General features: G+C 29.1%; 2 protein-coding genes across 3 annotated transcripts; one reads left to right on the plus strand and one right to left on the minus strand.

Moving 5' to 3' along the window:
• The first annotated feature begins 9,428 nt into the window (after positions 1-9,428).
• On the plus strand, positions 9,429-11,117 carry LOC120071552 (probable glutathione S-transferase). Its single transcript, XM_039023882.1, has 2 exons — positions 9,429-9,945; positions 10,547-11,117. The coding sequence occupies exons 1-2, from the start codon at positions 9,637-9,639 to the stop codon at positions 10,907-10,909; spliced, it is 672 nt and encodes a 223-aa protein (XP_038879810.1). The 5' UTR covers positions 9,429-9,636; the 3' UTR covers positions 10,910-11,117.
• Positions 11,118-11,325: 208 nt separating this feature from the next.
• On the minus strand, positions 11,326-14,614 carry LOC120071551. Of its 2 annotated transcripts, XM_039023881.1 has the most exons (6): positions 14,269-14,614; positions 13,450-13,644; positions 13,303-13,362; positions 13,059-13,116; positions 12,377-12,440; positions 11,326-12,300 (listed from the first exon to the last, which is right to left on the minus strand). In XM_039023881.1, the coding sequence occupies exons 1-5, from the start codon at positions 14,533-14,535 to the stop codon at positions 12,412-12,414; spliced, it is 609 nt and encodes a 202-aa protein (XP_038879809.1). In that variant the 5' UTR covers positions 14,536-14,614; the 3' UTR covers positions 11,326-12,300; positions 12,377-12,411. The 2 variants fall into 2 exon arrangements, with proteins under 2 accessions (XP_038879809.1, XP_038879808.1); XM_039023880.1 differs by lacking the exons at positions 11,326-12,300; positions 12,377-12,440 and having other exon boundaries at positions 12,613-13,116; positions 14,269-14,611.
• Between the last annotated feature and the right edge of the window lie 9,240 nt (positions 14,615-23,854).

Here is a 23,854-nt window from a genome sequence, read left to right on the forward strand (position 1 = left end):
TTTGTTTAACCACCATTCGAATTAATCTCACTTTAGTTAAATATTTAGATTTTTCTACCAAATTTATATTTTAAATTTCCATATATTATCAAATTTCATTTTATCTAATCAAATTTTTAATCTTTTAATATTTTTTTTCACAAATTTATACATGCTCTTAATATATTAGCTGGATATTTCTCATATCCTTGAAGGTTTAAATTGTTTTATATTATTAGATTTTTATATTATTTGGAAAAAGAATATCCATCACTATCGTAAAAAAATAGTCATCACTTTTGTTACTTGTTTATCAATTTAGATTTTGTTGTGGTTTATATATATATATATATATATATATATATATAAATTTCAAGCTATTGTTTTTGCTATGGCTTTACAATGGATTAGTTCTATTTTCCTCTTTCCATCGATCTATCAATTTTCCTCTTCATTTGTTCTTTTGTTTCATGATTATAATCAACTTTATTTGTTTTTTTGCCAAGGAAGATGAAATCTTGTTCATCAAAGAAAATCAAAGTTAGACACTACAATAAATCAAAACTTCCCCATTTGAGGAATGTCGGAGAAATGGAGTTATGATTTATGTGTGGTAGTTGACTATTTTCTAATGTACTTGGGAATATTGCAAATTGGTTTAACTTTTTGTTACTAGATTTAGTTTTATCTAAAAAATTCATTAGTTTAAATATGTTGTTATAGCTTCAAAATGTAATATAAAATTAAACGTATTTCCAATTTGTCCTCGATGAGCTCTAAAAATTAACTAATATACATTTACAGTGTATTTGTAACATGAATGTTATGCGCTTTTTACTTTCATTTTCATTTTAAGTATTTCCAGATTTGAATTTGAGATTCTTCTTGATTTTATCTTTTTTATTATTTGTTTATACATTTTGTTATTATATTATTTTTTATATATATATTATTACTATTTATATAGTTTATAGTTTTTAAAATGTAATCTAATGATACAACAATATATCATTGCTATATAAAACATATTTATATACCTATTTATTATTTGGATAAGATTTGTTTTATATTGTTTCATTTTTTTTATTAAAAAAAAAAAAACCTAATCCTCTCTCTATATATCCTAATTCTACTTTTCCTTCATCTTATCTCACCCTTTTCTTTCTCTCTTTCCTATTTCCTATTTGTTAGCACCTTTAGAAAATTCCATTATTTCTTCTCTCACTATCATCGTGGTCAATTGTTTCTCGGATCATATTGGCAAGTTTTTAGATTTTCGAACACCATGCTATTTGTTTTTTAGTTTTTGATTGAGATTGTAATTTTTTTGCTTTTAAAAGTTCAGATAAAGTGTATTTACAGTTTTAGAGTTGTTTTTGAAGCATTGTTTATTTGTATTCAATTTGTTAGTTTTTGAGTAGTTTGGTCATTTATCAATTTGTATTTTCTATTATTTAAATTCGTTTTGCTATTTTAACAATTAAAACTTTTTGCCATTTTTTTAAATGAAATTTTAAATTTTGCTATTTTTCTTGTCAGCCCTAAATTCAATCATATAACACTAATTACACATACATTCTTAAAAATACAAATAGATCCAATGCACGTACATCTATATTTACTTAATCAAAAAATGCCTTTATCAGTTCCTTTAATTGTATGGTAATTAATCCAACAGTTTCATTAATCATATTGTAACAAATTCATCAAATAAATAATTTTGCATGTTTCGATTTGTTTTGAGAGATATTTAGCGTGGATGGATTTCCTCTTTCCATGCAAATATTTGAGTATTAATTTCGATTTTTAATTTGAAAATTTTCCAATTTCATATTTAAAAAAAATTATATCTTCAAGTTTTGGTTTGAATTTTGAAATCTCATATTATATTTCATATATTTTTTCTTTTTTATTAATATTAACTGTGTCATACGATTTTAAGATTGCTTTTATCAATATCTTTATTATAATTTTATTTAAACGATTTATAAATTATTTTTATCATTGTCTTTTATAGAATTTTCATTTTAAACCTGAATAAGAATAAATCTATTTCGTTTCTTGCGAATTTTTCTCTAAATTTGGCTTCATTATTATATTTATTATAATTTCGTTTTAAACTGTTCAGTTCATAATTAATTGATTTTATCAACAAGATGAACCTCATATTTCATCAAATTAGACTATAAAGGATTATAAAAGACCTAGTCAACTCTCAATTAGTGTCCATTAACTCTTTTGTTATTAATCTCTCCCTTTACTATGGCTATTCAATGATTAAGGAATGAAAAAAATGATTATCATGACTTCAAGTTATTGAAATTTTTGTCTCTGCAAATACATTTTTCAATTATTTTGTGGATTTGATTCAATCTAAGCTTTTTCAAACTTAGGAATATAGTACTTCTCTTTTAACCATGTGGAGAACAAAAAATGTATTTAATTTCACTATAAATGCCTTAACAATTCTTTTAATTGCACCATAATTAATCCAACAACTCCGCTAAATTCCCCATAATTAATTCATCAAGTTCACAACTAAGGCTCTATCGATTTTCATTAAGATATTTGATATGAATTAATTTCTTCTTTCCATGCGGATATGTTGGCATAAATCTCAATTCTTAATTTGAAAAATTTTCAAATTTGTATTTAAAGAATTTTCGATTTTCAAACATTGATTTGAATTTTCAAATCTTATATTATATTACTTTTCTTAAATTTGACTTTTTATATTTATCTTCTCATTTTTATATACATATCCCTCAGTTTTTTCAATTCCAATGTAGTTAATTTTCAAGTTCACAATTTGGACTCCATATTTTTATTTGGATATTTGAAGTTCACAATTTAGACTCCATATTTTCATTTGGATCTTCAAGTGAATGCACTCTCTCTCTTTCCATACAAATATAATGCCCTACATTTTCGAATGTGATTAGTTTCCATAAATTAAAGTTTAAATTTTGGGATTGATAAATATTTTGAAATAAGTTGGGTTACATGTCATTTTTGAGAAAAAATAACTATCTTATATTGTAGGACTCTTTTTCCCTTTAGTTTTGGAGTTTGGTGCCAATATTTAATTAATTTGGAGAAGATAATATTTGTTTGATTTGGTTTGAGAAATTTATTGAAAGATTTGAATTCAAAAAGGAGAAGAAGAAAACTTGGACTCTTTGACTAGGTCAAAGTCAAATTTTAGTTTATGAATCCATAAACTCCAACATATAACCCGTTGTCGTCAACGGCTACTCATTGATGACTGTCTACCATCTGGTAAGTTGCACGCCATCTCTCTCACTCTCCCTCTCGAATTTCTTTGATGTCGCTCGTTGTAATCCACTGTCGCAGGTTGACTGCCAAGTCAACATCTGCCGATGATTTTTAGAACGTCATCGTCACTGGCTGTGTTTGTTGTCATCATGTAGAATTGTTGCTCATGCTGTCTAAGGTTAAAAGTGATTGATGCATAAAAGAATTTTTACTTTTTGGGAAGATGAAACTGGGTTTCGTGTTTTTTAGCCTATTAAAGAGGTATATGGTAATTTTGGTTGGTTTTAATTAAATTATAATTTTAAAAAAATTCTTGATGAGGGTTTGTAACATCTCGTTTACATGCTTGGGATACTTTGGACTTTTGCCAATTTGAATTTATTATTATTTGAATTTGTTTTACCATTTTTACAAAAGGATGTTTGTTATTTTTTTTCGAAGTAAAAGTTAAAATTTGTTATTTCTCTTATCAATAACTGATTTTAACTTTTCATTTAAATAAATAGCAAAGCATGAAAATACTCTTGTCAGACGAGCTAAAAAAAGTTGGAAACAAAGAAAAACCTTTGTTTAGACAAAATCAAAGAGATGGAAAATAGAGAGAAGAAGAAATCTATATACGTGCTCAAACCAATTTTATATCCTTTATTTATAGAAAAGTTCAAAAAAAAAAAATTTAGATTAAATCTATAACCACCAAATGGTTATAAGATTTCTAACCATCAAAACGTTTTTTTCATATCTATAACATTAAAATAGTTACAAAAGTGTCATCCTAGTAACAAGTCATTTCCAACAAGGCTAAGGTCTTGGGAAGAGAGTTTGGTATTGTGAAGGAGATTGATTGGGATGATTAGTTGGAATGGACAAGGCCCACTAAGAGAATTTGGATCCACAAGACGACTACCTAATTACCCCAATCATTGAGAAGATGACGATGTCATATACCACATCTAATATTATTCTATTAAATCTAGGGCAAGATGCATGTAAGGATAATGGACTTTAAGTGTGCAATGGAATCTATCATCATTGCTTGTGAAGTTGAGTTGAGTTCGGTTCTTAACTCAAATTAGTTTTCGACCTACCAACTTCACAAGTCGGTGGTAAATAACTCAACTTCACCATTTCATCTGTATTCACCATTGAAGTTTGCACATTTATCGACGAACTTCATCTTTCTCTCGTTCTTTCTCTCTCCCTCCAATGTTTCCAATGACTCTATCCACTGTTCATCATCGATAACTAACTCTTGTGATAATTATCGCCATCAACAAGCTCTAATGACTACCTCTAATGCTAACTTCAACAACAACCATCGTCAGCAACTACTAACATCTCACTCCGATGACCACTTTTGACGATCATATTTCGACAACCACCTTTGACTATTTTTTTAAAATTTAAGATGAAGAATGACACGATAACTAATGTGAAAATTAAAAGGCTTATATGACATCATTTACAACATTATGAAAATGATTTTAACAATAAAATTAATCTTCTATATAGTTATAGATAATATTGCATAATTCTTATAAATTATTACACATCAATTGTCACTCAGTTTCACTCTTTATTTCACCTAAAAAGGTATATCAATTTTTTTTTTTCAAAAAGTTCAAAAGTACTCTTCGAAGAGAGTAAAATCAAAACTTCTTATTACAAGATAAATTTGATATAAATGACTCTGTTATCTTATTAATGAATGAACCAATGGTATTATGAGTAAAAAAAGAAAAGAGTTATAACTAGATAACAACCTTTAATAAAAATAACAAATTATAGCAGAATAAGTAAACCACTTTTTAATATCTTTAATACTCTCCCTCAAGTTTGGGAATAGATGTCTCAAACACCTATCTTGCTAAGAAGAGGAAATAAAGATGCAACAAAAAGTGACTTAGTGAAAACATCTACTAATGGAGTAGAAGATTGAATTATCAGTAACTTGATTGAACCATCAATAACTTGATCCCGAATGAAATGGCAATCAAGTTCTATATGTTTGGTTCTTTTGTGAAATATAGGATTCGACACGATATATATGGCAGCACGATTGTCACAAAAAAGAAGATTTGGAGTTGGAAACTTGACTTGCAATTCAACAAGTAGACTTTGAAGCCAAATAATCTCACAAGAAGCTACAGCCGATGTGCGACATGTGGCCTCTGCGAATGACCATGAAACTGTTTTTTGTTTCTTTGATTTCCACGAAATCAACGAGTTCCCAAGGAAAACACAAAAGCCCATGCCCGATCTTCGAGCGTCAAGACATGAACCCCAATTTGCATATGCAAATGCTCGTATTGAATAATCTTGAACTCTTGGAAAAAGAAAATCCTTTAACAGGGGACCCTTTTATGTAGCGAAGCATATGGTTGGCTACATTTAAATGTATCTTGGTTGGTTTAGACATAAATTGGCTCAATTTATATACTGCAAATATAACGTCCGATCATGAATTTGTCAGATACAACAGTATGCCATTCAATCTTCTTAAACTGAAACATCATAAAAAGCGTCGTTGTTTAAGGAAGACAATTTTAGTAAAGGATCCATAGGAACAACAGTTGGTTTGGCTCCAAATAACCCAACATCCTCAACCAGCTGTAAAGCATAATGCCTTTGGGATAAAAAAAATACCAGATGATGATCTTGCTAACTCCAATGCAAGGAAAATTTTCAAAGAATCAAATCCTTAAGACGAAATTGTTCATTTAACACTATTATAAGATGTTGAATATAGAAAATTTTTGCTCTGATGATGATAATGTCATCTACATAGACTAGAAGTGCCAAGAAAGTTTCATCTTTCCCTTTTATGAAAAGAGAATAATCGACCTTTGACGGTTGAAAACCCCAAAAAAATAAGAAACATTGAAAACTTGGCAAACCACTGTCTTGATGCTTGTTTAAGCCTATAGAATGATTTATGGAGTTTACACACCATTTCCCCCCGAACTGAAGCATGAGGTTTATACTCCAATGGTAAGTCTATGTAGACTTCCTTAAGTAATTCACCTTGAAGAAACGCATTGTTGACATCTAATTGTACTAGAGGCTGTTGTTTAGAAACTATTATGGTAAAAAGAGTTTTGACAGTCACCATCTTAGCTACTGGTGAGAAAGTCTCAAAATAGTCTAACCCCTCTTGTTGTATATATCCTTTTGCAACGAGCCTTGCCTTGTAACGTTCGATTGATCCATCGGCTCTGTGTTTAATTTTGTAGATCCATCGATAACTAATAGAGTTGTTCCCAACTGGCAAAGGAACTATGTTCTATGTTTTATTTAATTTCGTAGCATTTGACTCATCTTGCATAGATAGACGCCAATGTTCAAACGGAACAACTTCATGATAAAACGTAAGTTCTCGTTGAGAAAAATTTAAAGGACAAAATTTCTGTGTGAAGGAGATAATGATTCATAGGAGAGATATTTGGCCATTGGGTATCAGGTGGAATATTCACAAAAGCTTGAACTATGATTCACAGGACTAAAGAGTAAATTGCAATGATATTCTTGTAAATATGATGAAGGTTTCTTTACTCTTGTGGATCTTCGTGTAGTGATTTCAACTGGCTTGAGTAACACAAGCAATTGAAGCTTGATTATTAACTGACTGATGAATAATTTGTGACCCCTCAGCAACAATAATCGAGTCATGTTGTGTTAGGATTGATGTCCTAAATCTCGTATTGATTTTGAGAATTACAATTCTCCTTCACATCCAAAAAATCGTTAGTACTATCAGGAGAATTTTCTAAACTATACATATTGTCAAGAAAATTCTAAATATCATATAAATATTCAAAATTTAAGATTTTATCACATATTTGTCTATCTAATATACAATATATATATTTATGGCTTGCATCAAATATAAGTAATTCATTACTCAATTCCAATTTAGCTAAAACATGCTCACAAAAATACAAAACATTGAAATCCATAGTAAGCAAAAATATTTTCATTCTATTCTTCCATACATCGTAATTTCTATTTCCAATAAAGAATTGGGGTCTATCAATAGAATGATCTTCTAAAGTTATCATAGCTCTAACACTTAAGTTTTCAAATAATTTTTGGAAATATTAATAAGATACTTTATAAGGATAGAGAAATTAACACCACAGATTCGACCTACATTCACTTTGTCGAGCGCCTCTTGGGATTTGAATAAGGATCTCATGACTATTTCCATGGATTAGAGTCAAACCGCTACACCGCTCTTTTTGCGAGTTCAAGCAAACTAAATCCTTTCCATGAATTAGGATCAAACCATTACAACCACTCTTTTTCAGGATCAAGAGCAACTCTTACAAACTATCTAGAAAAATTAAAGAACACACTCGAGAAACTCTCTAAAAGAGTATGGATTTACAAAGTTTAAGCTCACAACAAATCAATCATCGCAATAGATAAATCTCGATGAAAATAATAAAGTTGAAGCCTTGAGAGAGCAACAATGGAAGCTTTGTATTTTTGTAGAGGATTGAAAATTATGAAAATTATTATATAAATTTTAGAGAAGTAGATGAGTTTAAAAAGAAGAGGAAAAAAGCAAATTCGATTTGGGCCTTTAGATCATGAAAAAGAAAAATCAATGGCAGAAATTTTTTCCTTTTTGAAACAACTAAACATTAGATAAAAAAAAATAATATTAAATTTATTTTCTTTTTAAAAACTCAACAAAATAAATAAATAAATAAAAGTCTACCATGTGTCCAAAACTGGCTATTAGACACAGACATACAATAATATTAAATTCATTTTCTTTTTAAATTCATTTTCTTATTAAATTCATTTTCTTATTAAAATCAATCCAAAATGAAAAAATCGAGTATGTGTCACTCCTCCAAGTGACACATTTCAATTGGTCCACTTTGATGAGAAAAACTTGTCACATCATAACTCGGGTTTTTTTTTTTTTTTTTTGTTAAATTTACTTCGGTCATATCTTCTTCGTTTGAACTCCGATTTGAGTTATTCAAATTGCGTTGGAACCGCAGTTCCAAACTCTACGCAATAAATACTTCAAAACATTAAAATTGTTAATCAATTAATTCAAGTTTGTTATCTTCAAAATATTAATTAATTAGTTAAACTTAATGAATTTGATATTAAGAGAAAAAAAAGTAAACAGTAAAGAGAGATAAGGGGTTGTAACTAGATAACGAACTTTAATAAAAATAACAAATTACAACAAAATAATTAAACCACTTTTTAATATCTTTAATATTTCTAAAAGTATAAGAACATAATTAAAATCTAACTCAAAATTTAAGACGTATTTTTGTATAAATCTAACCTATAAAAACGATTAATTTAAAACTATGGCAAGAAATAAAATGTCACCGAGTACTTTTTCAAACAAACATGTAAGCAATGACGTTGTAATGAAGAATCAAAATTTCAAACATATCTTTATAAAATGGACCATGCTTGACTCTGAATCTTTCAAGGGTAACACTTAACAGATCAGATCTAAGAGCTCCAATTTTCATTCATACCATATATTTAATATCAATTCTCTACATGATCTTTTACCCCTTACTTAATAGCTAATTTACTTGTGAGATGGTAAAAATCGAATTCTATTTTATGTTTTCAAATTCACTAAGTTCAACAAACTATGTATTTGATAGATAACTCAAATTCTGTTTCTAAAAAAATGTTTTTGGATTCTATAATTCAAATGCTATAAATTCTAAAAACATGTTTTTGTTTTCATTATATCTAAATTTTGAATTTTAAATTTTAAAGTGTAGAATTATATTAAATAAAGATAAAAATATTTAAAAATATACTATACCATTTTATATCTCCAAATTATGTTTTTAAAATTAAAATATATATCATGCATTGTATTATAAATTAGTGTTATAGAATAATAATTATTCAAAATTTTTAACATAAAATATGTTCATAATAAATTAATAATAATTTATTGTGATCTAATATTTAGTGACTAACTACAACTAGTTTTATAGTATATAAATATAATATCTAACATATTTTAAACAATTATCTAAATTAAATCTAGCTTCTAAATCTATTATCAACGAGAAATGTTTTCATTGAATCTCTTATTTTCGAATTTTCTATTAAACAAGCCCTTGAGAATGTTTACTAATAAGCATGCTCCTTCTGAAGAAGAAAATGGGAAGTATTCATTTGATGGCTGTTTTCAAAGAAGGTGGGACCTCATTTAAAAACTCAATAGCGTAATCCTTTGACTCCAGCTCATAGTCAAAGAAGCCATTTCCTACGTCAGAAAAGTAAAAATTAGACAAAAAATTAATAATATCATCCAAAAGCAACAGACTATAAAAGGCAAGAGATTTGCACCAAAGGATATATCAAAGATCACCAACAATGGCAGAGGTAAAGATTATAGGGTCAGCTTCAAGCCTCTTCTGCATAAGGGTTGAATGGGCCTTGAAGCTTAAAGGAATCGAGTATGAGTACATACCTGAAGACTTGAGAAACAAAAGTGAGCTGCTTCTCAAGTCCAATCCTGTGCTCAAGAAAATACCTGTGCTTTTGCACAATGGCAATGCCATCTCCGAGTCGCTTCTCATTATCGAATACATCGATGAGACCTGGAAGGAGAACCCGATATTGCCTGAAGATCCGTATGACAGAGCCAATGCTCGCTTCTGGGCTAAGTTTTTAGATGAGAAGGTAACCAGAGTTCTTTTGCTCCGTACACTTTGCTGCTTCCCAGTCCTGAAATTTAAATTCAAAGAAGTTTTAAGGATAAAAATTCAGTGATCGCATGTTCTGAAGTTTGTTAATCTGACAGCATAAATTGTTGGTCATATGAATGAATCCGAGTATACAACACAATAGTTTAGGTTCCTGTTTAATAACGATTTTGTTTTTAGTTTTCTGTTTTTGAAATTTATATGCTTGTTTCTTCCTAGTTTCTTTACTATGAGAATATCTATTATCACCCTTATAAAAGAAACATTTGAATTCTTATTCAAGTTCTAAAAACAAAAATAAGTTTTTAAAAATTTATTTAAAAATTTACCTTTTTAGTTTCCAAAAATTAGCTTGGTTTTTTTTAAAACATTAGTAAGAAAAAGATAAAAAAAAAACAAATAAACTTATTAAGTAATTATAAGCTGATTTTCAAAAACTAAAGCAAAATTTAGACCTTCAATCTAAATGGGGTGGTTTCAGATAACGACAACAAAACTGTCTGCACTTCAAATCTGCAACTTCACAAGATCATATCTCATCACAGGCTATTATACTCACCATATTTTTCTGAACGCAGGGCTTGTTGGGTGCCTGGGAAGCTTGCCAGGCTGAAGGAGAAGAGAAGGAGAAGGCTGTAGAGGCTGCAGTACAAAATTTGGCACTGATTAATAAAGAAATACAAGGAAAGAAATTCTTTGGTGGGGAGCAAATCGGTTACCTAGATTTAGCTGCAGGTTGGATTTGCCACTGGCTCAATGTTCTGGATGAAGTGGGAGAAATGAATGTGTTTGACAAAGAGAGGGTCCCATCCCTTCATGAATGGGCTCAAAACTTCATCCACATTCCAGTTATCAAAGAATCCCTTCCACCCAGAGAAATTCTTGTCAACTACTTCAAGGGGAGTCTGAGCTACGTCCGGTCCTTAGCTGCAAAAAAGTAATAAGATGTCTCATCCAATGTCCATATTTCATTACAAATGAGTTTATTCTCACAATAAGAATACAGCTAGTCAACGTGAAACAAATTCATAGGTTAAAAAATCATAGGTGTTTGCGTTTGAATACTCTTTTATTACCATGGAGTGATATGTATCTATTTCATTGAGTGTTCCGTTAAATGATATAATTAAATTTACTTTCACCCATCAACTTAAACTTTTGGGTCAATTAGTGATTTAAGATGGTATCAAATCAATTGGTGTTTGTGTTTGAATAAGCTTTTGTGTTTGGGCAAATCAATAGGTGTTTGTGTTTGAATACTCTTTTTTTTACCCTGGAGTGATATGTATCTATTTCATTGACTGTTCCATTACATGATATAATTAAATTTACCTTCACCAATCAACTTAAGCTTTTGGGTTAATCAATTATTTAAGATGGTATCAAAGCAGGTGGTCCAATAAAATCAAGTGTTCAAGCCCCTGCAATGTTATTTTCTCCCCGGTTAATATTGATTTCTACTTGTTCGGTTTTCTTCATATTTCAAACCTCCAAGTGAGAGGAGTGTTAAATGATATAATTAAATCTATCTTCACTCATCGGCTTAAGCTTTTGGGTCAATTGGTAGTTTAAGATGTTCAACTCTTCAACCTTTTTTGGATTAAGACATCTCTGAGGGCATAGATGAAGTGGCTCGAAAAGTCTGATAGGCTAGTCGGACCAATGGTAACCAGCTCTGTATCGCACAAGGTAGATGCAATAGAATAGAGCTCAATGCGTCTAATGAAAGGCTTTGAAGCTAGAGGAGGAGAAAAAGAGAGGTTGATGCAAGTCAACTTTGTCATAATTGGTGGATTCATATGTCTTCATCTTTTTTTTTTTGCTTTCTGCTTCTTCTTTTGTTGACAATTCTCTTCTTGTCGTAGAGGGAAGAACTAGTCTTTCAGGGCCAGGTCAATGCTTTGGATTCAGCCCTTCTTATGGACTTCCCCTGTCTCAGTTCATGTCTAACTGTCACCTATTCTAAGAGTTGGGAGTGAAGGAACTGACGGTCTTCCCGGCGGGCCCTCATACTTCAAGTCACCATCCGTTGAGTCAAGAACGGTGCTGAAGAAATGATGGACTGATTCCTTCCTCCTTGATGGGGGATGCATGTTGGCTTTATATTTATTTATTTATTTGTTGCCATTTTAATCAATTAATACAAAAGCACTGATTGATGAAAGAAATTAGAATAACAAGAGTAAAACACAAACTCCTTTGCTCCCTTCTGAACTGACTGCATCTAAACTACCCATCATTCCTCGAGATGAAATCGGTGCAGAACTCAGAAGAGCAGATTATTTGTTGGTTCAACGGACAGCTGAGCATTTCTAGGTTCGCTTGTTGGCGTCTACATAAATCATTCAACGGTTATAAGATATTTTGTTAACTTGCCATAACAATTAAAGAAAAATTTAAAAGGATACCTCAGCTACACTTGAACCCCCAAAATTATAGACGATCATTGGCACCAGCCTCCAACACTAAATTCTAGAGAAAGAAAGAGAAAGCTAAGGTGAGCTCAACAGAAACAATGATCTGGATGAAGTGGCAGTTACCTAACAAGCAGCCTGAAAATCATATGAAAATTTCTGCTGCTGCAAATAGTATGCTCTATAATAAATAAATAAATGATTGATACGTTCAGAGTTAGCAAATAGGATAGTATGAAGAGAAATTCATTTAGACCGGTTTGAAATATTTATGACAATTGCAACCTTTCAGATGAGAGAAGGTAGTTCAAAGGATGTACACGTTCTTAATAATATAGCACACGAACATTTGAATATGACAGTGTCGAGGTACATGATAATTTGATACTTGCATACATATTCGACATGTACAAAGCAGAAGGTCAAATGTCTGATGGAGAAAATAACTAAGTATTGACACGGCGACACCGGCACCAGAATGCAGTTCCCCCACTTCTACCACGAGCAACAGCTATTTCCTCATCAACATAAAACCAGATAAAGAAAGGATCCTTGTTGCTTGGCTCCCTTTCTTCTTTTTGACCAAGACTAATCTCTAAAGGGTTTAAAGGTCCAATTTTTATTCGAATTCGCTCGAAAATGAAAGCTAGTATTCTCGTCTTCCATGAAATTCTACCTTCAAATGTTAAGCTTCCAATAGGTCCCAGGAACACTCCATTCTCTATTCTTTTTCCCTAAAATCCAGGCAAGGATGAATTAGTTTCAAGAAAAAGGATCTGGAAGATCAATGAGAGCATTCCTAGGCTTTTGTTCCTAGTGCACATTAAGGTTTGTTAAGTTATAAAATTCATACAATTTTTGTAAAGTGAAAATGTAATGATCATATAGCAAAGTCCAGATGGAAAGACGGATATACTTACAGCAGCATCAAACCTCTGGATGGCTGTAACAGGGAAGTACCGCCCCTTTTTCAATTTTTTCTGCAATTCAGTACTAAAATCCAGTATTTAGAAAACGAGAGTGGTTAAATCTTCTTAATTGGCAAAAGAAACGGAAATAAAACCAACCTCAGCAGTAAAAATAAGCATCCAGGTTCTACCAGGAGAGCTTGTTCCACCAAGTGTATTAAAGAACTTTGAAGGGTCAAGTTTGGCCTTCTCGAGTACAGAAAGTGCAGACAAAACTTCTTCTGCTGCTACCTTTCTTGTCTTTGCCGCATTTTTTAGCACTTTGACACTCTTTTCCACTTCCTCATTCACAATCTACAGAAGTTAATTGGTCATATAGACTATCTATAATGTACAGCGGCAAGTTCACTTATATTTGAACAGTGAAGCTACACAAGAACTATTAGATAACACAAGGTTTCTAAATCAAAACCAATTGACAATAAGAAGAGTAGTCGATCAATTTTATAAACATTATGACGTCCCTTCATTTTTTCAATGTAGAATCTCCAACATGCCCTGCAAGATGGTACTTCTTAAGGATCTTTATTCTTGGAGTAGATTTCACTTATTGTATTTTTTGGGTATCATGGTCTTTGATATCATGTTAAATCACCAATTGATCTAAAAGCTTCGCTGATGACTGAAGATAAATTTAATATTATATCACCTAATAGAAAATGTAGAAAATGTTGAGCGTACAGCCTAGAGAACAGAGCGTATTTCATTCTCCAATACAACTTCTCAATAAGAACATAATTGAACTTTTCTTTCCAAATTGAACTCCTAAAAGATATCGTCCTCGTGCAATTCGACGATAACCCAACAGAGCCTCAATAGAACTCATATTAACGTCATTGATTGTCTGAGTAGAAAATCAACATACTAACGAGAAATCTCAGTGACTAGATAAATATCAAAAGCAGAAACATCACATACATTGTCGGAACCCTCTTCCTCTACCAGAACTGGGGTTGCTCCATTTGGGTCCTTTTCGTCTAAAGCTGCGCATGTTTTCAATCTCGGCAACCTGCAAATTGAAGGCCGATTTGAAGATTTGAATGAAATTGCAAATTGCGCGTTGGCATTAGAAGGGATTTTGAGGAAGAGTTTTTGGGGATTGAGAAAGTTGTTGGATGAACTCGAAGCGAACTGGGTTAAGGGCGAGGAGCTCAAAGAGGAAGCCGCTACTGTGAGTGAGCTCATCGTTATTCACTTTGCCTAAAGAGGAAAGTTCTTTGTCTTCCTTTCATCCATACAAATATCTGGTGCGGATCAAATCCTCGTATGTCATGATTGCTCAAATTTGATGAATATGAATGGACTTGATTTTTCTTGAAATGGAAATTTTGAATGATTTAAATAAAACGAAATTATTCTTTAACTCTATACTTTAATTTTAGTTTTATTAGATAATGTTTTGGGTGACATGATAAATAACACATTTTAAAGTTTCATTTGTATAAATAGTAAAAATGTTTCAAAATTTTAAAAATATTAAAAGGAATTTATATAATAGAAAATACTTATTAGTAAATGACAAAACTATTTTAAAACAACAAAATTAATACAAACGAGAATGTAAAGATACATTGTTTCAAAAACAACTCAAATACCACAAATACTCTCTATCTAAACATTCTTCAACCACAAATACACGGTACCTAAATATTTCAGAAACAAAAATTAAAAATCACCCAATATGATCATTAATGCTTCTGACTGCCTATAGAACATGTGTATGCGAGGGAAGATGATAATCAAGTGATGGAGGTCATTAGAAACTTATCGATGTCTACAACGATGGAATTTCTTCAAGATGAGAAAGAACAAAGTTGATTGGATCATTGAAGTTGTTGTTGGCAAGTGAATATTTGAAGAAATTGCAACTTTAGGACGATATGATTATTTGTAATATATTGTGTTTGACACCAAACCAGTTGTAGGGAGTTTCATCGTTTTCATTCCATATTACCATTTTACTCATAGGATCTTGAAAACCAACTTTAAACACTATCAATCCCGGAACGTCATTGTTGAAAACGATGTTAAAAATAGAAACAAAAGTAGCAAACATGTGTGCGAGTGAAAAAGATCGAGACGATGGAATTCAAGAAAGGGTTGTTGAACCAATGGTCGCAAACATGAGATTGATAAAAAGAAAGAGATTTTGAAGGGCAACTAAGTGAAGAAGATGAAGAATATGAGCAACTAAGTGAAGAAGATGAAAAATATGAGATTTAAGATTTTTTTGTTATCTCTTTTTAATAATATTAATATTAATAATAAATTATATATATATACTCGCACATATTTCAAACATTTAAAATTTAATTCTCATTTATATATGTTTATTTTTAAGTACAACAAGTCATTTTTACGTGCTTCTATATGAAAATTTGAAAATATAAAAAATATGAAGGAAAAAAGATCAAATTAATTTGATAATTTTTGTTTATTGTGATTAATTCAATAAGTAGTTTGATAAAATATAAATTTAAATATAATTCGCAGGAGAAAAATGAGGAAGAGAGCTCGTTTATTTATAATTACAATGTATTCATAATTCCATTTTCATTTTAAAAGATTAGGAAGGAAGTTCGTTTATTTACAATTACACTGCATTTATAATTTCACTTTCATTTAAACTTCAACAATTACATTGTATTTATAACTCCATCAACTACAAAACCTACAAAAGAAGTCTAATAAGTTGTAGAGGCATAACAAAAACAGCAAGATTGCAAGAGTAAATACTTATTTGTTTGCCAAAAAGACAAATTAATTGTATAATAATATAATAAGATGATAATGAATAAAAGATGATTAAAAATAAATAAAAATGATAAAATTTAAATGAAATATATAATCTATTAGATGAAAATATGTATAAAATATTAAGTAAAATCCTAATCAGGATTAAAAAAATGTAATCTGAATTTAAAATAATAAAAACCAATAAAATCATGTAAATTCTAAAGATATATTATAAATTAAAATCAAAATGGTGATAAATAAATTAAAAATTTATTAATTCTGAAAATTTTCAAAAAGTGGTTAAATCAAATCAACTGAATTTGTAGCAAACATTTAAACAAATTGAAAGTTAGTTAGATTAAATCAAGTTTGATAATAAAAGATAAATTGAAATATAAATTGGAGAGAAAAATAAGGAAATTTTTGTTTATTGTGATTAAATCAATAAGTAGTTTGATAAAATCCAATTTAATAATAAAATTTAAATTTAAATATAATTCGCGAGAGAAAAATGAGGATGGGAGCCCGTTTATTTATAATTATACTATATGCATAATTCTATTCTCATCTAAGTTTCTACAATTACACTGTATTTATAACTCCATCAACCACAAAACCTACAAAAGAAGTCTAACCAGTTGTAGAGGCATAACAAATACAACAAGATTGCAAGAGTAAATACTTATTTGTTTGTTAAAAAGACAAATTAATTGTATAATAATATAATAAGATGATAATGAATAAAAGGTGATTAAAAATAAACAAAAATGATAAAATTTAAATGAAATATATAATCTGTTAGATGAAAATATATATAAAATATTAAGTAAAATCCTAATCAGGATTAAAAAAATTTAATCTGAATTTAAAATAATAAAAACCAATAAAATCATGTAAATTTTAAAGATATATTATAAATTAAAATCAAAATGGTGATAAATAAATTAAAAATTTATTAATTCTGAAAATTTTCAAAAAGTGATTAAATCAAATCAAAACAGATATGAAACTGTCAATTCAAATTTTAAAATGGGAGAAAAATTCGACACCATCTATTGAATCCGTTAGGTTCTATTTACACTTTATTTCTATTGAAAATTGATATACGGTCTCATAATAAACAATTCCATTTACACTGTATTTCTATTGATAAATTATACACGGTATAACAATTACACCGTACTCGAAAAAACTGTTAATTGACCACATTATGGGCAATTTGGGGATTAAAAAATATATGTCATGTACGCGAGACACTTTTGCCAAAAAATTTATTATTTCTATTTTTTGACAAAAATCAAAAGGCACCTCGATTTTGTTATTTCCTCCAATTTTCTATAAAATATCGTTAAAATATCATTTTTGGGCCCTATACTTTTAGGAGGCGTTTGGTCCACCAAATTGTGTTAAAGGTATAGAGTTGTAAGATCGAGTTCCTCGATAATTGTAAAAAGTAGATTAAGAAAGTTAATGAAATTACTTGGTAGGTGTGAAAGTAGAGAAAAGGGAAAATTTAAATTTCTTTTAAATATGAAAAGTATTTAAAAAATGGAAAGATGAAATCAATCGACAAATGTGCAATACTTATTATTGAAGTTGAGTAGTGTACAAAGTTGGTGGGTCCTTAGTTTATATTTGATTTTTTTTAAAACTTTTTTATTATAACAATTTATTCCCAGAGCTTTAATTGGTAACGATTTAGTCATTGTACTTTCAAATTTACAACAATGTATGCCCTAGTTAGTAACCATTTGATTTTTTTTTTTTAAAAAAAAAATTGAGCCTATAGACACTACACTTTCAAATCTCTTTTTTGTTATCTACCTTTTATCAATGGTTTAAAACATCAAGCCAATTTTGATAACTACAAAAGAATAATTTTAAAAGCTTGTTTTTGTTGTAGAAATTTGGCTAAGAATTCCATCAATATACTTAAAAAGATGTAAATCATTGTAGGAAATAAAGAGGAAATAGACTTAGTTTTCAAAAACTAAAAAATAAAAAACAAAATAGTTACTACATAGAGCCTTGGTCATTGAACTTTAATAAGTAACAATTTAGTTTGTGAATTTTACAAGTTGTACCAATTTAGTCTTTATTATGAAAAGTATTATTAAAATTTAATATAATTTCTTACACATGTAGATCGATAAACTACAAGGGAGTTAATTTTTTTTTATTAATTATATAGATCAAGTCGTTACACAAGAAAGTTGACATTTAATTTTGGAGACTTTTTTCATAATAGAGACTGTATAGTTACAAATTTTAAAGTATAAAAACTATATTGTCACTTATTTAATTTAGAGATTAAATTGTTGCAAATTTGAGAGTGTAAGGACGAAATCATTACCTTATAAAATTCAAAACTAAATTGTTACTTACATGAAAGTTTAAAAACCAAAAGTGTTTTTTAACCCATGGATTTTAGTACAATTAATTTATTTTTCTTTTCTTTAACGGGCAACATTCTATTTCTTTTTTGTTTATACATGTGTGTAAATGACCTATAAGATTTTTTTTTTTTTTTATTTTACATAAAAAAAAAAAAATACTCTTCTGGCCACATATTTTATAAATATCTTTAAATTTGAAAATTTTCAATAAATACAATTAGAAATAAATTTGGATAAATTTACCATTTTCTATTTTTTATAACTGTTCTTTAGGTAATTAATGAGAGACAACACACATTTTACAAAACACTACTAGAAAATGTATGTATTATATAATATTAATTAGTTGTTGAGATTTTCTTTCCATTTTCAATAGGAAAAAGAATGCAATTAATATAATTTTATTTTTCATTTATCGCATTTCACGTATCAAGCAACTCGTTTTACTAGCAGATTCATGTTATTTTTAGATATACCTTTAAACATTGTATTAGATTTTTACAAATGTTCTAACCAGTATATGAACTATACTGATAAATATGTTTGATATGTTCTAAAATACCATTAGTTTTACGGTAACTTGTTGGTTTTTTTTTTTTTTTTTTTTGTGGATTCATGGTTATTTTTAAATATACATTAGAACATTGTATTAAATATTTGCAAATATTCTAACCAATATATAAAATATAAATATATTCAAATAAATGATTGTACCGTTCGATATCATAGTCCAATATATAAATTACGAGTATACATTGAATTCATTTATCAGTTAAATCACAAATTATATAAAGCACAATTTGACTCAATGTTCAATATAAATCAATATATATATATAAAAAATTCAAAGTAGTCAGAAGTAAACAAAAATATCTACTACAGTATATAAATCACTGATAGCTCAATGTTCAATCTAAAACATATATATAAGTATATATATCATTAAATANTATTTTACATAAAAAAAAAAATACTCTTCTGGCCACATATTTTATAAATATCTTTAAATTTGAAAATTTTCAATAAATACAATTAGAAATAAATTTGGATAAATTTACCATTTTCTATTTTTTATAACTGTTCTTTAGGTAATTAATGAGAGACAACACACATTTTACAAAACACTACTAGAAAATGTATGTATTATATAATATTAATTAGTTGTTGAGATTTTCTTTCCATTTTCAATAGGAAAAAGAATGCAATTAATATAATTTTATTTTTCATTTATCGCATTTCACGTATCAAGCAACTCGTTTTACTAGCAGATTCATGTTATTTTTAGATATACCTTTAAACATTGTATTAGATTTTTACAAATGTTCTAACCAGTATATGAACTATACTGATAAATATGTTTGATATGTTCTAAAATACCATTAGTTTTACGGTAACTTGTTGGTTTTTTTTTTTTTTTTTTTTGTGGATTCATGGTTATTTTTAAATATACATTAGAACATTGTATTAAATATTTGCAAATATTCTAACCAATATATAAAATATAAATATATTCAAATAAATGATTGTACCGTTCGATATCATACTACAGTATATAAATCACTGATAGCTCAATGTTCAATCTAAAACATATATATAAGTATATATATCATTAAATAAAAATCTAAATAAAAAGTAGTCCTCATTTATATATATATATATATGTACATTTATTCATTGATCAACGTGCACAAGAACATTCCCCATCTTCATCTCTTCTTATACAGAACTCTTAGATCTATCGCTACTCCTATCCACCACCATTTTGCTCGTTGTCGCTGTCTTACCTACCGTCATTGATGGAATCCTAGCCAACGTTCAGAACCTCAGGTTGCTCAAATCCACCGCGCCTCGCGCCATTGATCACCGCTCACCAGATTTGTTCATCTTGCACCGATCACCGTCCGATGTCCATCTCCCGTCGCCAACCACTATAACTTGCACCGCCGAAAAGAAGAAAAAGAGAGGGAGGAAGAAGAAAGGATTCGATTAGAAGAAGGAGAAATAATATGGATTCTATTTTTTTTTTCTTTTTAGAGAAGGAACATCAATGATGCATGGGGAGAGATACCCAAAACCTTAGGATTTTTTTTTTAATTTTTTAATTTTATAAAAATAATGGATGAGCCCTTTATAGTAAATAGACACCAACGTTAATGAAATTTTGTAGTCTATTGGGATATTTTTGAAATAAATAGAAGGTTATAAACAATAGTGTAATATGAGCTTACAATTAAGGCTATCTATGTATAAAGCCATTTTTGTTTTCACAATGTATAAACTTTAGGTTATGCTCGATAAGACTTATACTTATGAATACAAATATAGATCGAATTATATAGAAATGGATTTTAAAATACACCTTAAATCGACACTTTGAATTTTTGTATAGAAATAAACGTATAACCACAATTAACTTATTATTGTGATCGTCAAAATGAGTATAACTCAGTTGATAGTACTATGACTTCAAAGTTAGAGATTCAATTTCTTCACTACATATATGGTTTAAGGAAAAAAAAATAGCCATGACTTCAAATTTAGCTATTAAGAAAAAGAAAAAAATAGTTTAAGTGCTATTATTTCATTTCTCCTTAATTATAATAATTGAAATTAAAAGATTTAGCCCACATTGGTGGTAATCAAGAAAGAATGTTAACCTTAACCATTAGAATCTAGAAGGATAAGTAGTGATACTTTTAACTACTTACGCGTTTATTATTTATATTTTCCCAAATTTAAACGATGAGATGAGTTTCATAATTTGAACCTAAAAAATAAACTTAAAAAAACCCCTTATATTTGAACAGAAATTACTAATGTTTTAATCAATTAAACTATTTTATGTGGTGCCATTTCTATGTCCAAGTATCTATGTACCGCAAACTCTCGACTTTATCCATCTAAGTCATTTATGAAGTAAGGGGTCGTTTGGTGAACAGGTTTGGAATGCTAAACTAAACCTAGAAATGTTAAGTTTAGGTAGGGTTTAAGAAACTGGGTTTGAAATCAGGTTTTAGAAGTTAGATTTAAGAAGCATGTGTTTGGAGTACAAACTTAGTAAGCCTGAGAATGAACGGTAGATCTATAAATCATAAGTTTGTAAAATATTTTCTTGTATTTAATAAGTTATTAAATTTTAGATTAGTTCAAACTTGTCATTTTAATTATTTTAATATAATTAAGTTTGAAATGATCTAAAAAATTTAAAAGAATATTTGTTTTTTGAATTTTGAAATAGAAATTTGACTAAAATTATAATTTTATTTAATTTATTGTTTTAAAAAATTTAAAAGAATATTTATATTTTGATTTTACTACGTTTTGAAATAAAATGTTATACTTTTGTCACTTTTACTAATTTAAATTAGGGTGTTCTACACATATAGTTTAAATAAATATAATTAATTACACAAAAAGTGTCTATATGATAAGAAGAAGAAAAAAAAAAAAAAAAAAGAATATAAGGGATGTTTCTTGTAGTGATCGATTTACAGCTAGGAGAATTAGAAAAAAAAAATCTCCTAAAATAAAGAAAACAATAAACAAAGATGATAAGAGAGCGAATTAAAAAAGAGAATCTAATAAATAATAATAATTAAAAAGAAAAACTCCAAATGAAAAAAGAATTAGAGAAAAGAGAAAGTGTATTTAAAAAAATATTACTGTAATTAAACTAAGGGTCTATTTGGAATGAACTAAATTTTTTTATTTAAACAATCTTGTTTACAAAAAAAAATACTTAAAATAAAAACACATGTGTTTGGCAACTCTTTCTTAGAAGTACTTTTTTATATACAAATTTGTTTGATTTGTTATATACTAATAATATTTTTATTAGGGATATTTGGTGCACATATTTGAATTATTAAGCCTAGAGTTAGGCTAGGAAGTTTAGCCAATTTATAGATCTTAAAGTTTGTGAAATATTTTCTTATATTTAATCATATAGATTTGACTAAAATTATATATTTTTTTAATTTATTGTTTTAATAAATTGATGTTTTGGTTTTACTAGGTTTTGAGATAAAATGATATAGACTTTTGTTTCTTTACTAATCTAAATTAGGATTTTTTACACATGTAGTTTAAATAAATATACTTAATTACACAAAAAAAACTAGTTCAATTTACTTTTTAGCCTTCCTTTCCATTCAAATTTTCTTTAAAATATGTCTATAATAATAATAATAATAATAATATGCAAAAAATATATATATAAGGGATATAAAGGATGTTTCTTGTAGTGATCTATTTACTACTAGGAAAAATAGAAAAAACAAAATAAAATCTCTTAAAATAAATGAAACACATAAACAAAGGAAGGGGAGAGAGCGAATTAAGAAAGTTAATCTAATAAATAATAATAATAATAAAACTCCAAGTGGAAAAAGAATTAGAAGAGGGTTAATGTTAAAAAAATATTATTGTAATTAAACTAAGGGCCTCTTTGAAATGAATTAGAATTTTTTTTATTTAAACACTCTTCATTTAAAAACCTACTAAAGATAAAAATACACGTGTTTGGCAACTCTTTCTTAAAAGGATTTTTATATACGAGTTTGTTTGGTTTGTTCTATACTAAAAGTGTTTTTATTAATATTTTCCAAAGTTGGTCGGTGGCAACCGAAGTTTGGCTAGAATCAATTGGCCGGAAGTTTGCCGATAGTGGTCATCAGAGGCTGTCTTCCTGAACTCCTTTCTCAAACAAGTATTGGACTTAGGATGCCTATAAGGTTGGTAACGAGGCCAAGCCAGGACAGAGGATTCCCCATCCCCTTTCCCACCGGAGGAAATGGGTATCCGATTTTTTTTTGTTTATTGTAAAATAAATAAATAAATATATATATATAAAAAAAAAAAATTAATCGGGGTCGAGGTCGAGGATGGGGACGGGGCAAGGATACCCTCCCCGTCCCATCTTCGATCGGAGATCCAATAAATCCCCAATCAAACTGGAGATTACCCGCTCCAATTGAGGCAAGGACCCAACCCACAGGAATTTATGCCAACTCTAGATACCTAACCATCCCAAGCTCAACCCTTGAAACAAACACCCCTTAATGTTTTCCAAAGTTGGCCCGTGGCAGGTGAAGTTTGGCCAAAGTCGGTGGCAAGAAGTTTGTCGATAGGGGTACCGAGGTGGCCGACAGTGGTCGTCCGAGTTGGTCAACAACAGTCGCCAGAAGTTGCTGTCAAAGTTGGCCAACGACACTCGAACTTTGGCTAGAGTCGATAGCCAGAAGTTCGCCGCTAGGGTCGTCAGAACTCAAAAGTGGTGATTGAAAGTGGTCAGCGACGGTCGTTAGAGATGGTGGTCGATGTTGGCCGACAGCAATCACCAAAGGTGGTGTCCAGAAGTTGGCCGACAAACT

This window comes from Benincasa hispida, chromosome 2, assembly GCF_009727055.1.
Source record: "Benincasa hispida cultivar B227 chromosome 2, ASM972705v1, whole genome shotgun sequence".
Taxonomy (NCBI): Eukaryota; Viridiplantae; Streptophyta; class Magnoliopsida; order Cucurbitales; family Cucurbitaceae; genus Benincasa; species Benincasa hispida.